Here is a 13,505-nt window from a genome sequence, read left to right as displayed (position 1 = left end):
AATAAAACTATGGAATAGTTTGCCTGAGGATATCAGAGCATCTGATTGTGTGTTTTTAAATGTCGACTAAAAACGAAAATGTATAGATGTGCTTTTAAGATTGTGTGATGTAGCTCTTCTGGAATATAAGTGTCTGTAATGTATGTTATGTAAAGCACTTTGTGCATTGTAGCTTGAATGTGCTTTAGAATGTATATATACAAAATATGTATTTACTATACTTACAGTGAACAATGAAAAAAAACACAACAATTTAGTGTCTGTTTTAAACTCATCGACATAAATTATCCTCCAGACTTTTCTCTATATATTGTCTTGCATTTCTAAAACACAATTGATTATACACATTTTATAAATGTCCAAAAATTGCTTTTTGTTTTGAAGATGAACGTGAGAACAATGATATTCACCTGACTGAAGAGCCAATTACAGATTCAACTGCTGACAACTTTAAACTTTGAAACTCACACACATGTGCTAAAAGAGTCTTTTATTCACTGGGAAAGTGAAAATATACAATCAAATGCCAAAAAGTCTGTATCAAAACGTTTTTTAAAACAAAACCGTGTAGAAAATATTCAGAAAAAATAAAACATAAGTATTGCTAAATACAAAATTGCAGTGTTATTGTGCCTGCTAGCAATACAGGTGCTTGCCTATCTTTCAGATGATGATGATGATAAAGCGATAATAATGAAATGGCGCCATTACGATAATATCAGGCTGTGATACATTGTTTAATGAAATGAAAAATGAATTATAAAATTAAAATAGTGTTACAACCCACGACATTACATTAAAATTAGTGGTCATATGAGTAGAGATGTGTTCTCTGAAAGTCTATATTTCCTGCATCACTTGATTTTGCGAATACTATTAACAGGCAGAGATACACATTACATTCAAGAGTATAGATCAGACGTAATGGTTTAAAACACATGAAATTAGTATTGTCAATTACGGAATGCATATAATGGATTTACTTTCCTATAAGAGTGCAGTAATTATAGAGATGCACATGTTGGTTCAGAGTTCAATACTTTAAGAAACATAATATATCCGAGGTGACTGATTGAAAAGTTCTTGCAGTTCATTCTGAAATGATTTCTTGGCATCACTCTTTGGCTGAGGGAAGATGTTCATTTTTTTATTAGTTAAAACAACATGCTCCAAAACGCGTGATAAACCCATAACTACATTCTTTGCTTCAATTAGTGTGTGGGTGTTGCATCATGGACTGTCTAACTACATCCTCCAGAGATCTTCTAGTGACGAGAAGCCTGACCACGTCTTCGTTCTTCTTGGTGAGTTTTTTTCGTGCCTGATCGTGTGTGACCATTGTCATGTCCCACCCATTCACCTGTGATCAAGATTCACAGCAACCAATAATGAGCCAAAGACACTTTATGCCAATAAATAACAATGCCAGAGATACAAGATACAATTATATCACAGTGTCCTCTAGTGGAAGACATCTTGTAAAAATCTGAGAGCATCTATGAGCGAGGTTAAGACAAAAATCTTTCATTTTAGTCCGGAGACGGAGCGGACCCCTTTGCTAGGTATGACACAATCTTTTGAAAAATGGGATTGGTTGTCGAAGAAAAAAAAAAAAAAAGAGTGCTTTTAAAATGGATCTTTTTATAAGAATTTATAAGAAATTATATACACGCACATTATATGTATTTGTATTATTGCAGCAGACATGAGAGCTTATAGACCACTTCGGATTACACAACCAACGCTGGTTCATAGGAATTTCCTGTTTCACCCAAAAATATTTATTTATAAGGGATTAAAATCTTAAAAAAATATCTTGCTTTAATTGTAAGACTTTAAAAAATAATTCTAATAATAAACAAAAATGGAAGTGCATCTGGATCTGTGTTTACGTGGTCTACAGTGCAAAATATTAGCTTGAATAGGATCTTCTCTTTTCCTAATTTAAAAGGAAGTTTCTTCTAATTTTGTCATGAATTCCGGCCCAGGAAATTGGGAAATCTAAATAAGATTCTGCATGACCGTGAGCAAGTTTAACATTTTGTGGTTGGCAAGTTTACACCTCTCACCTGCATGATTTTGTCTCCCATCCTGAGTCCCGCCACCTCCGCAGGTCCACCTTTACTCACACGTGTTACATAGATTCCCTACGACACAATTTACAAGAGTAACAGCAGGTTACAACCACAACATGCTGTATAAAGTCGAACTAAACACTTAAATCACTTAAACATACTTTTAAGCTAAACTAGTGCACTTCACCTTATCCGTTTTATCTTCAGAGAATGGGTTCTGGTTCGAATCCTGGTCGATTCCTCCTCCAATGCTGAACCCTAATATTAAATTATCCCCATCTTGTAGTTTGTGAATTTCAATTCGTTGCTAAAACAAAGTAAGAAACAGTTTGGGGATGTACGATAAAATATTGGCCATATCGGCCGATAAATAGACATTGTTAATGTTATGGGCCAATAATAAAATGTAGGCCGATATATTATAGCCGATAAATCCTTTCCTCTGGTCAAACTTCTTCAGCTGCACGCAGCTTACAGTTAAAATACAGTACAGTACAGTCTTTCTGTCATGAGCATTCACATACTGCTATTAGAAAAACATTGTTGATGTAGGAATAGCATGTAGATACAGTATCTATGAATGTGTAAATTATAGGAACAAAAGCATATTGTTTGTATAGACTGATGTCTGAATGCTTTCTGTCTTGAGACCCGTTAGACTTGTGGCTATTAAGAACACTTTTCTGGGTTGCTCTGGAAGAACATCTATCATTTATTTATTAAATAAACATTATACCGGAAAGTTTAAAAGTTAAAGATTTTTAAATTAGTGTTAAGAAAAGCTTGGTACATGATCAGCGGAAACATACATTTCAGTGCAAACATACATTTCAGTCGAAAATGTTAGATTAATATCTAGTTACTGTATATCGTCCAATTTATCAGCTTCCAGTGTTAAAGAATTATCGGTTATCGGCATATCGGTGCATCCCTAGTTTAGGAGTGTCGTGAAGCAGACATCATGTGCCACAAAAGACCCTGCCAGAACTAGTTCTAGTGGAATTTAATGGTGCCTTACATATAAATGGGAATTGTATTGGTTTTAATGGAAACTATGATGACCGGTCATGTGTTGGGCTATATTGCTGGGAAGTTGTAAACTAAATTTATGACCTTATAAGGTGCATCACTACCTGCAAAACACACAGGAGCCACACCCGCTGACCTCACACCTGAGTGACATCAGATTTAATGTAGGACATTTTAAACCCAAGCAATGAATAAATAAAATAGGGATTATTTGTGTTACGTTTACGGCGTGTTAGTAAACTTTGGTCAGGCTGCAATAGAGACACTATAACTTTTCCGTATCTGGTGCTAGTTTAACTTTCTGTGTCCCATAAACAAATAAAATGTATTACAGCAAACAACAAAGTGAACCTCGCATGCCATAGTTCGACGACAAATATATATGCGTGCTAAATGTTGATAAACACATTCGACAAATACGTTTCATCATCACAGAAGAATTTCTCATCAACATGTTTTACTCCCGCTAACATTAGCAGCACAAGCTAACATTAAACTCACTTCAAAGTGTTGATAACTTTAGTCAAACCATTCAAAAGAAACTATTCTGGCATCGCTTCGATTAGTTTACTCAGAATACGACGAGTTTATTTCAACAACTGTCTCAGTTAGATGTTATAACACGACATATCGCCATTTCATCTTAAACAGAACACAAAAAGCGAAGTGTACGACTGGTGCTAGCGTAGCCACACATGCTAAAACTTTGAGATTGAAAGAAACTCACCACGACCACCGAGACAGGCTGACCGGGTATGTACGACATTTTCACAAAGGAAAATACAGTTTTATTTCCTATTTATGCGATTATTTTAGTGATCTTTCACTCACGACCGTGTGCTGGGTTCCTCCCTCCCCTTTGTGTATCATGAAGAGGCTGGGCTGCGCTGCACACACCCAACCCGACATCTAGTGAATCTCCAGTATACTTCACACGCATGCATTATTTATTATTACACAGTTTTATCAGATGACCATATCTCAGTGGTTACGCGTTTGTATGTGTATATATGGACGTATACATGCTGACTGTGATTTAGACATGCACCGGCACTCATTCACCACTAGAGGAGACTGTATGCACACTTTTCCTGACCAACCATAAAAGTCAATTTCTCTCTCGGGTCTTTGGCAAATGTGTGTGGGGTAAGTGGTATATTCTTGCATTTTATTTCCATACTACGATTTTAATACATTTTATTTTAAGTGATAGAAACTGTCAATCGAAACTAGAGGTGTCTCGATTGAAATCAACTTCCATTGACAGACCTTAAAAATAAATCATTGTGATTTACATTACATTTATGCATTTGGCAGATGCTTTTATCCGAAGGGACTTGCATTGCATTGTACTATATAAGTGTGTCTTTAAGCATTTGTCTTAAGATGCACACACTAATGTTTTATTTTTTTCAATGACTTAAATGTCCTAATTTAGCTAAGGCCCTGTCCTGGAAATGCATACATACAGTAAAACCTAAATAATGGTTGATTATTTCTTTAATAAAATACATTTTGCTTATAAAAAAATATCAAATAAATAAAATGCGGTGTCTCAATGATGATTGAAAAACGTCTTGTAGAAAAACTTATTTTTAAGCAGTTTGGTTTTATCTTGAAAATATTTTTTCAGAAGAACAAAATTCAAGATTTCTAAAATCTTGGATACACAAGACTTTACTTTAATCCTATGACTTTAACTATAAATTGTATTATTTAAATAAAAAATGTTTAAATAACTAAGAAATATTAATGAAATTTACTTTTCAAAATATTTTTCTTAAACCTTCTTTATATGACCAGAAAAAATATAATGAACTTGAAACTCGTCATTTTTAAGCATTGAAATACAAGGTTGTGTAAAGAAAATGCGAAACAGTCCATTATGTCTTGAGTGAAAGTAAACTGTCTGATATGTATCCCTTGGATCATTGAATTAAAGGAGTAGTTCATTTTCAAAATAAATGTTCATGATAATTTACTCACCCCAATATCATCAAAGATATTTATGTATTTGTTTCTTTAGTTGAAAAGAATTTCAAGTTTTTGATAGAAAAAAATTAATAACTTAGTGGACGTTGAAAAGGTCACGCTTGACGTATGTAGGGCAGGGCGAAAAAATCCATCTCATCTTCCCCAAGTTCAAAATTGTCCAACATCGATCCTAGACGTCTGGTGGTCCTTAGCAAACCTTTGTGGGGGCCCTTTTCATAGTTACATTTAGATAAACATGTAAATAAAAATGTAAATAGTTCTTGACCTAAAGTAACGCATGATTCTGGAACCTAGCTGTTAGCAGTTAACGCGTACATTTTTTTACCAACCAAATGAGTGATCAACAAAAACAAAACATGATAAATATAGATTACTCAAGAAAATTTAGCATACAAAAACACATCAGTAATTCTCTAAATGTGATGACACAAAAATGTCTTATTATCATGGGCAAACATAAAGTGGATTGCAGTGGTGTGCATGATAACTGACACCCAAATGAACGCTGTAAAAATGGTTTTGTGACTGTAAGTTATTACCTAACTTCGCCATTAAAGTTAGAAACATGTATATTAATCTGTAGCCTGTAACGTTGGTGACCCAAAATTCAGACTATTGAACGTCCAATGTCAAACCAACTTCATGCCAGTGTATACATACTGAATTTGTAAATCTGTCCTTGCATAATTTGGCAAAACTAAATCAGACTTTGAAAAAGAACAAAAACACCTTGCCTTGTTCTTTTGCTTGGCGTTGTTGGTGTTTTTTCCGCTACAGATAGCTCTTTTATAGCCATGGCCATATGTAAACATGCATCATCACGTGCGGCACATGTCATCGCACTACACGATGTCTGAGACATATTTTGTCAAAGTAATTAAATTAATGAAGTATTAATGTCAAGTATTAATCCACAAGTTATAAAAATAGCTTCTTGTTTACAATATAGTGGTTTTGATTCGGTGCTCAAGGGGGCCCCCTGTTGGTGCAGAGTCTCTACGCATCCTGCGTAGTCTATGTATAGGAAGGATCGGCTCTGGTTTTACCTTTTAACTCCCTTTTTTTGTGATCGACGTTTGACTTAGTATTTTCACGTTCAACTTGTAAACACGGTACTTCAAGTGTGACCTTTTCAACGTGATTACGTATTATGTGAAGTCATGAACGTGCATCGCAGAACAGAGCATGGTGAGCATTTGTGTTTATAAAGCAGATAAATGTTTTAATGATCGTTTCGCTAGATAAGACCCTTATTTATCGTTTAAAGCCCTTTGAAGCTGCGCTGAAACTGTCATTTTGACCATCAACCGTTTGGAGTCCATTAAAGTCCACTATATGGAATGTTTTCCTCAAAAACCTTAATTTCTTTTCGACTAAAGAAACAAATACATGCATGGAATTCATTTTGAAAATGAACTACTCATTTAAAGTGACTCTTGTTATTGCGGAATAAACCCTTTCAGTGTGATACAAGAAGACCCTCCGCTTCGCGTGGTGTCCTGATCACACTGTCAGGGCTTTCTCTGGCTGCATTACACTATCCCTTACGTTAAACCTGCAGCTGTTTTTGTCGCCAATGTTAATGAAACAAAAAATTCCAAAGCATGAACTGCTTTTGACTAAATAAGACTCTACATTATTCAGAGTATTTGTTCAAATGCTACTGCACTGTTAAATAACCAACTGTACCTGATATTTTGTCAACCTGCATACTTTGACCTAAATAGTCTGTTATTCTTGGAACACATCTACAGTATCCCTATACACTTGTCCGCCAGCCAAGACAGGCAGCAAAAACTAAAGTTATAGTCCATCCGTCCAGTCTCTGGATGTATGAAGAGAATAAACACTTTTCTGCAACTGACTGAACAACATTTGTTTATGACGGTACTTTTTCCCATTTTAAATATATTGGCTACTCATCCAAAAGAGTTGAAAAGTGATGGCTGTGTTACTGTAAAATTGTTGCAAAAATAAAAAATCAATCCCGGCCACCCTATAATTTTATTTTAAAACAATTTCAAATTGAAACAGACTTTTTAATAATATCATTAACTTGTTAAAATTGTTACATTTGACAGTGTAAATAATACTGATGGGGTGCTGTGAGGGGCCTCCAAACTAAATTTTGCCTAGGGCCTCCAAATGTTTAGAACCGGTCCTGTGTACAATGCATAGTTTTCAAATTTTGTATCCTTTCTGATGATTTGTTACATTAACTAAAATGGGCAGTGTGTACCAGAGCATAAATTTACACAATACTGTATCCCACAGCATCTCCACTTCATATGAACAAGCACAATCCTGAAAATAGCCATGTTTATTTTCAAAAATGATATCATCCGAACACCACATTTAACTTGCAAAATGATAAGGTCTTGTGACATCAAACATTTACGGCTGGATTCTGCATACAGTTTCACATACTATTAAAAAATAGTATGCAATACACATTAGAGTGTGGTATACAATATGCTAATAATATTTCATTCCAAACACTGTTCACCAATGAATTTTCAAGTATATGGTGGTATGTATCCCAACCTTTCAGAATTGCAGTCCTTTATAAAGATTCTTACTGTACATCTTCACTAGTTCACTATGCTTTCCATAAGAAGGTTTTCTTAAAGCTTTGGATCAATGTCACATATCAGCATCTGGTCATTTGTTGATACTGAGGATGTGAACCTTCACGGCTCATCTGCATAGGAACATGTGCGATCTTGTCACTTTAGTCATTCAGTATGTACGAGACCAACATCTCTCCACGCAGTTACTGTGGAATCATGGGAAAAAGCCTGAGACAGGGCGGGGAACAAGCCTTCCGTGTGTTCATCTACTGTCCGGGCACGTATGGCCAGCTGATGGAGCTTCCGGAGAGCTGCATGTCCCGGATAAGTGTTTCGATGGGTGTCTTGCCAACCAGCCGCATGAAGAAGAGTTGTGAGATGAGGTTGGCGGGCACGGCTCTCAGGGCGGGCAGACGGAGCAGAAGTCTGCCGAAGCGCTGTGGCTGACCCGGATACTGCATGCGCTCATACTCTGTCAAAGCCACCTGAACTTTCTCCTGCAGGCTCTCGACGTGTGCCGGGTCTGACAGACCACACGCATCTGCGAGAAACAAATGTTAAGACAATGGAAACAAATTCTCATGAAATTGGACGTATTTTAGGCGTTCATCACTCACCAGGTGTAAAGAGAGCGATGGCTTTCAGACAGCTGTATTCAGCAGTATCCACCTGCAGTCGTGTCAGTTTGTCCACCTGGTCCTGAAAGACCCGCACCTGGTCCATGAAGGATACAACGCGGTCGGCGGGCATGGGGGAGGAGTGAAAACCCGCAGCTGCTAACAAGGGGGCCGTGTGAAGGGGCAGGGCAGATTGAGCAGCATTCAGGATAAACAGTTCACTCCAGCTGAGTCTAAGAAGGGCCACCTGCTCCGACACGGGCAGCTCGGGAAAATAGGGAATATTCCGCGCCCACTCAATAGTGCTGAAGAGGAGCCGGGCCGCCAGCTCGCAGATGTTGTCGATGCCCATGACGGAGCTGTTGGCCCCCAGGTGCTGCTGGCCGCACTGAGCCCCGTAGCGACTGTTGGGGTACGGCTCGGCTCTCAGCAGCTGAGAGATCAGTTCAGATACAGCCTGACCGTTAAAAAAATCTCCACCCATGCCTGGAGCTCCTCCACCATCGACACCTACTGTGACCATCGAGGCCGGGCTGATGCCTGCATGGGAGGGAGGTATACGACCACGCTGGACCGCTGGGGAAAAGAAAGGACAAGAAAAAGAGAAAAATGTGGTTTTGGTCTATCAAATTTGGTTGCATTGCAATATGTGAAGTTATGTTATATTGGCCTAAAAAAGTATTTGGTAATGTATTGGTATTATATACACTTTAAAATTGTTTGGTTATTTCAACACATCATTTGGTCAAAAAAAGGGACAACTGTTGGCTCAAATTAACCCAGAAAATTTTTATATTTGACCCACAATCGTTCAAATGTCCATGTTTGTCCGAGAGCTTCCTGTTTCAGGTCTTTTACACAACATGTTTGAACAAAATATTTCCAACAGAACATTTATTACTGAATCAAAATGTTAAACAAATATCTTGAAGATTTATTTATACATGTAAGATTTAAAAATAAGATGAATACAAGTGAAACCGGAAGTGCTTCTGGACCAGTGTTTCAGGTCTGAGGATAGTTACCTTCTTTTCTCATTCCGACCCGGAAGCATTTCTTCAGTCGGCAGTACTGACACTGGTTACGATGATGCTGATCAATCTGACACTCTCTGTTTGACCTGTGGAGGTGAGTTTATAGTTGAGTCAAATGAGTTCAAATATTAATCTGTCAAATCAAACTATAAAAAAACCTAATGGGTCAGTATATCCATAAAAAAGTGCTGTACTGTAAATTCAGAGTAGTTTGGTGTCTTGCTTTACATTCCTTACAAAGGGAAAAAAATTGCACAGAAGAATGCATCTTGGACCCACATCACAGTAAATAAACACAATCAGCAATTAATAATGAATGATAATTATTTATTTTGTGTATTATACACGCTATAATCCTACAAATCAAGATGTACTGATATATCCATGTGAAACTGTCCTTCATGATCTGTCGCACATGAAGAGCTCACCAATGGTGTTCAGGTAAATCAGCCCTATAACCTTGGCACGAAGGACACCATTCTGTTCATTCATTCCTAAAGTTCCCATGGTAGCAGTGCTGATGTAAGATCAGCTGCGACTGGCCATTATACACACAACATGCACAATTCTGTGTCGACAGCCATGTATCTTTGTGCAACATTCGGCCTTAATGGTTCGGATATTTTTGTTAAATGAAATATAATGCAGAGTTTTGCTGTTAATGTGATTTTTATAGACACACTATGGCAGCTCCTAAAATATACTGTATCTATTTTTTTAAACAACACAGTAAAATCACCAGTGTTAAAAAAGGTCAAATTAACACTCACAGTGTATATATAATCCACACTCTCAAAGACAAACACTGATGATTTAGCTGTGAATGAAATGATTTTAACACAATGTTGAAGAGAAAGTCAAGCAACCAGAAAGAGTTGATAAACTAGTTTATGCAAATGATTATAGTGGCGCTGAAAGTTATTTGTGGGCACACAATTTGTTTGTTTACTTACGTACATTTCGTGCAATTAATTCTGTCCTGAAACATCAGAAGTCATGAAGAGTTATGAGGAGAGGGATTTGAACCGATGATATTCTATAGTGAGCTGGGCAATGCAAACCAACTGTGCAGAATTACACGCAAACCCGCTTTTTGGATGTTCTAGATTTGATTGGTCACTTTGTACAAATAACTTTCAGTGTGAATGCAACTTTACATGGAGAAAAAGGTTGAATTTTAGTTTTAACACTATTGTTAGAACAGTGTGTTAATAAACGGTGGCATGTTGAATAGAAAATACGCAAAAAACATGCTAGACACCCATTTAAAGCATCGCCCAGAAAAAAGACTGCAAATCTGCTTCATTAACATAGTTATTAATTAACAAATTAGCTCATGAGTATCTAAATGATCTCTTTACCCATACAGTGTAAACCGAATGTCAGTAAGAGCTTAACAAAGTTCACAGAAAGTTCAGCCAAATTCCTTTGCTAGGCTGTATCTGAATGTAGAGCGTGCGATTGGCTGTGGTGCCTGACCAATGACGGAGGTTTTCATGCATGTGTTAAAAAATACTGTTGTTCAGTGATGATGTCATATAGGGAAATGGGTCATTTTTGTAGGTTAAATAGTGCTGTGGTTACCAACATAGCTCTGTGGTGCTTTTAAAACATTGAAAGTCTGACATATTTCTTTAAACGGGCTGACAGGTGTGCTTTTTAAGATTTTTTAAGACTTTTTAATGTTGTCTTGTTTTTTGCTTTTGCTTCCTGCATCAATTGGTCATGTTTAATTATTATTACTGGAAAACAACATACTTAGATATTTGCAGGAAAGGATAGAAACATCCCATCTGATGTCTCACTGTGACGCTCTGTGATGGACAGCGCGGCGTGCGTGATCTCACCTGCAGGTGTAGTTGAGGTTCCGTCTGATGCTCCTCTTAAAGAAACTCTTACACCCTTCGCAGGTGAAAACGCCGTAGTGCTTCCCGCTGGATTTGTCCCCACACACCACACAGTCCACCACACAGGCCTTGTCCTCCTCCACGCCCTCGGCGTCGCTGTTCCCCGCCCGGGGCGAGCTGCCCTCCTCCTCCCCCCGCAGGTAACCCTTCTCGCTCAGTCCATTAGCGCTGCCGTTGGGGTTGACCCATCCCCCGCTCACCATGGCCATCTCTGTACGCCGTCAGGAGAAACCTTCTCACGTGAAGAATTCGGAGTGAATCCCTTTAAGCTGCAGACAGTAAAGCCCAACAAATGAGACCGAGAGAAGAAACAGCAAATACTTTTGACATGCTGCGCCAAATGTCATTAAGCAGCCCTGTGACTTTTCCTCCACTGTCGCTTGTTTTCATGACCTCTAACTCCGTAAACCCCCTCAAAGATCTCTGGTTCAAAAAAGGGGCTGAGATCAGACGGAAGAAGGTGCCCGGTTCACAGGAAGCAATAAATTACACATAAACGCAGCCAGACTTTGGGAAAGATGTTCATGTGTCACTCAGCTCGCGGATAAAACAAAACTCCTCTCGGTTTCACTTGGAAACTCTGACACAATTCAAGGAAAGCTTACACTGCATGCCCCCTAGAAACCAACAAGTCAAACCAGTTCCTTCTGCATGGGGAAACACAATGTCATATTTAGAAACGTTGAGGGTATTAAAGGTCAGATTTGACTCAACCTGCCACTGTATTTAGCATTAACTTGTTGTTTTGTTAAGGAACGTATTGAAATCACAAATGATATTCTTCTAAACAATAATGAGATTAAACGGTCTTTGGCAAAAGTAGAAAATACAAACACCACATTATTATCCACGTTCATTTGCGTCATTTATATCTTTTATTTCTCAAATAGAATGTGAGACGAAGTTTCAATGACACGTAACGGAGAAATCTCACAGAGAAAACTAAGAGCAACGGATGTCATTAAAGGAACAGTTGAAGCAGACATGTCAAAGTCCATCAAAACTTGTATTTAAACTACTAAAGAGTTAATTTGCACAAAGCAGAACAAACGCAAAGCCAAACACACGGAGAGCACGCTGGGTAATGATAAACAGAGCTCAGCCCCCACCATGCCACTCAAGGATCAAAGTTCAAGGAAGTTCCTCAGTTTCTCTCTATCTTTCGCATGTGGAACAACACAACCTTGAACACTCACTCCACATATTTCTCACAGCAAACAAGAAAAACCTACTCGGCTGTGCAGAGGAATATCTGTTTACGCCCTGAGCGTATGCCTCTAAAGAGAGAGAGAGTCTCTTCATACCTCGTTTCCTCGTCCAGCCGTATGGTCTCCGTGACCTTAACATTACCAAGAACCGTCCAAAAGATTTTTTAGCTGTCCAATGCTTCCCATCCTCTGCCTTTCTTCATTCATGAGTAAACCATGAGACCCAACAGCCCGGAGAGACGGATGACCTATGAGTGTCTTTGGTGACTGACCAACAAGCCTCGTTCTGTTCTCTCTCTCTCTCTCTCTCTCTCTCTCTCTCTCTCTCTCTCTCTCTCTCTCTCTCTCTCTCTCTCTCTGTGAGTGGTGGAGAGTGAGCAAGCGTGTGTCTGTGTGTTCAGGGATTTGACACTGCTATTCAAGCCCTCTGGTTGCCATGGCACTGTCTGCCTTATAAGGGTAATAGAGTCAAAGAGCAGTGAGTGGGCTGCAGGCGCTCTACACAAACAACCAGGAATGTGTTACCACACACACAGTTAACCCCTCAAGGGATGACCATTGGTACACTTAGCACGCATCTATAAGGAAGGTGCAGATCGTAAGAGTTTGTCTACCTGGGTGACGATCTCAACATCAAAAGATAATGACGTGTGTCTGTTTCGCCACAGTCCAGTCATGTGACTTTATTCTAACGGCAGTGCAAAACAAACTTCCTTGAACTGGAGTTTTGCCTTGTGTCCAGGAAAAAGAAATGTTAAAGTCCCAGTGAAACTAAAAATGACAATGCATGAAATATTGCAGCGTTTTAGTTTATCAATGTGGGTCATTCTTTTAAATCACGTGCCCTTGTGATCTTTAGTTCAAACCTGTAATGACTATCTATGGATGCCGTGTGTTAGACAGACGGCTTGGGCGGAGCATCCTCCAACTCCTCCCCTTCAACAGTCAGTCTCCTTCCAGTTCCAATTCGAAATGCAACAGCTGATTTTATATATACATCCAATCAAATCGCAGAGAAAGACGAAAGCCACAACCACTACTTTTCTCATTAGAAATTCCATTTCACTCGG

The 13,505-nt window shown here is 38.4% G+C and overlaps 2 protein-coding genes across 4 annotated transcripts; both read right to left on the bottom strand.

Annotated features, from left to right (window-relative positions):
• Positions 1–475: 475 nt before the first annotated feature.
• tax1bp3 (Tax1 (human T-cell leukemia virus type I) binding protein 3) lies at positions 476–4,191 on the bottom strand. Of its 2 annotated transcripts, none has more exons than XM_079482560.1 (4): positions 3,936–4,191; positions 2,263–2,382; positions 2,070–2,147; positions 476–1,360 (listed from the first exon to the last, which is right to left on the bottom strand). In XM_079482560.1, the coding sequence occupies exons 1-4, from the start codon at positions 4,011–4,013 to the stop codon at positions 1,208–1,210; spliced, it is 429 nt and encodes a 142-aa protein (XP_079338686.1). In that variant the 5' UTR covers positions 4,014–4,191; the 3' UTR covers positions 476–1,207. The 2 variants fall into 2 exon arrangements, with proteins under 2 accessions (XP_079338686.1, XP_079338687.1); XM_079482561.1 differs by having other exon boundaries at positions 3,832–4,156.
• Positions 4,192–7,085: 2,894 nt separating this feature from the next.
• nr2f6b (nuclear receptor subfamily 2, group F, member 6b) lies at positions 7,086–12,828 on the bottom strand. 2 transcript variants are annotated; one of them, XM_079483090.1, is made up of 5 exons: positions 12,532–12,828; positions 11,168–11,496; positions 9,312–9,406; positions 8,287–8,862; positions 7,086–8,210 (listed from the first exon to the last, which is right to left on the bottom strand). In XM_079483090.1, exons 2-5 carry the CDS (start codon positions 11,434–11,436, stop codon positions 7,936–7,938), a joined length of 1,215 nt encoding a protein of 404 aa, XP_079339216.1. In that variant the 5' UTR covers positions 11,437–11,496; positions 12,532–12,828; the 3' UTR covers positions 7,086–7,935. The 2 variants fall into 2 exon arrangements, with proteins under 2 accessions (XP_079339216.1, XP_079339217.1); XM_079483091.1 differs by having other exon boundaries at positions 12,460–12,814.
• Positions 12,829–13,505: the final 677 nt, after the last annotated feature.

Source organism: Barbatula barbatula (genome assembly GCF_947034865.1).
Source record: "Barbatula barbatula genome assembly, chromosome: 20".
NCBI lineage: Eukaryota > Metazoa > Chordata > Actinopteri > Cypriniformes > Nemacheilidae > Barbatula > Barbatula barbatula.
Note: the sequence above shows the minus strand (reverse complement) of the source record. Positions and strands in the feature narration are given on the sequence as shown.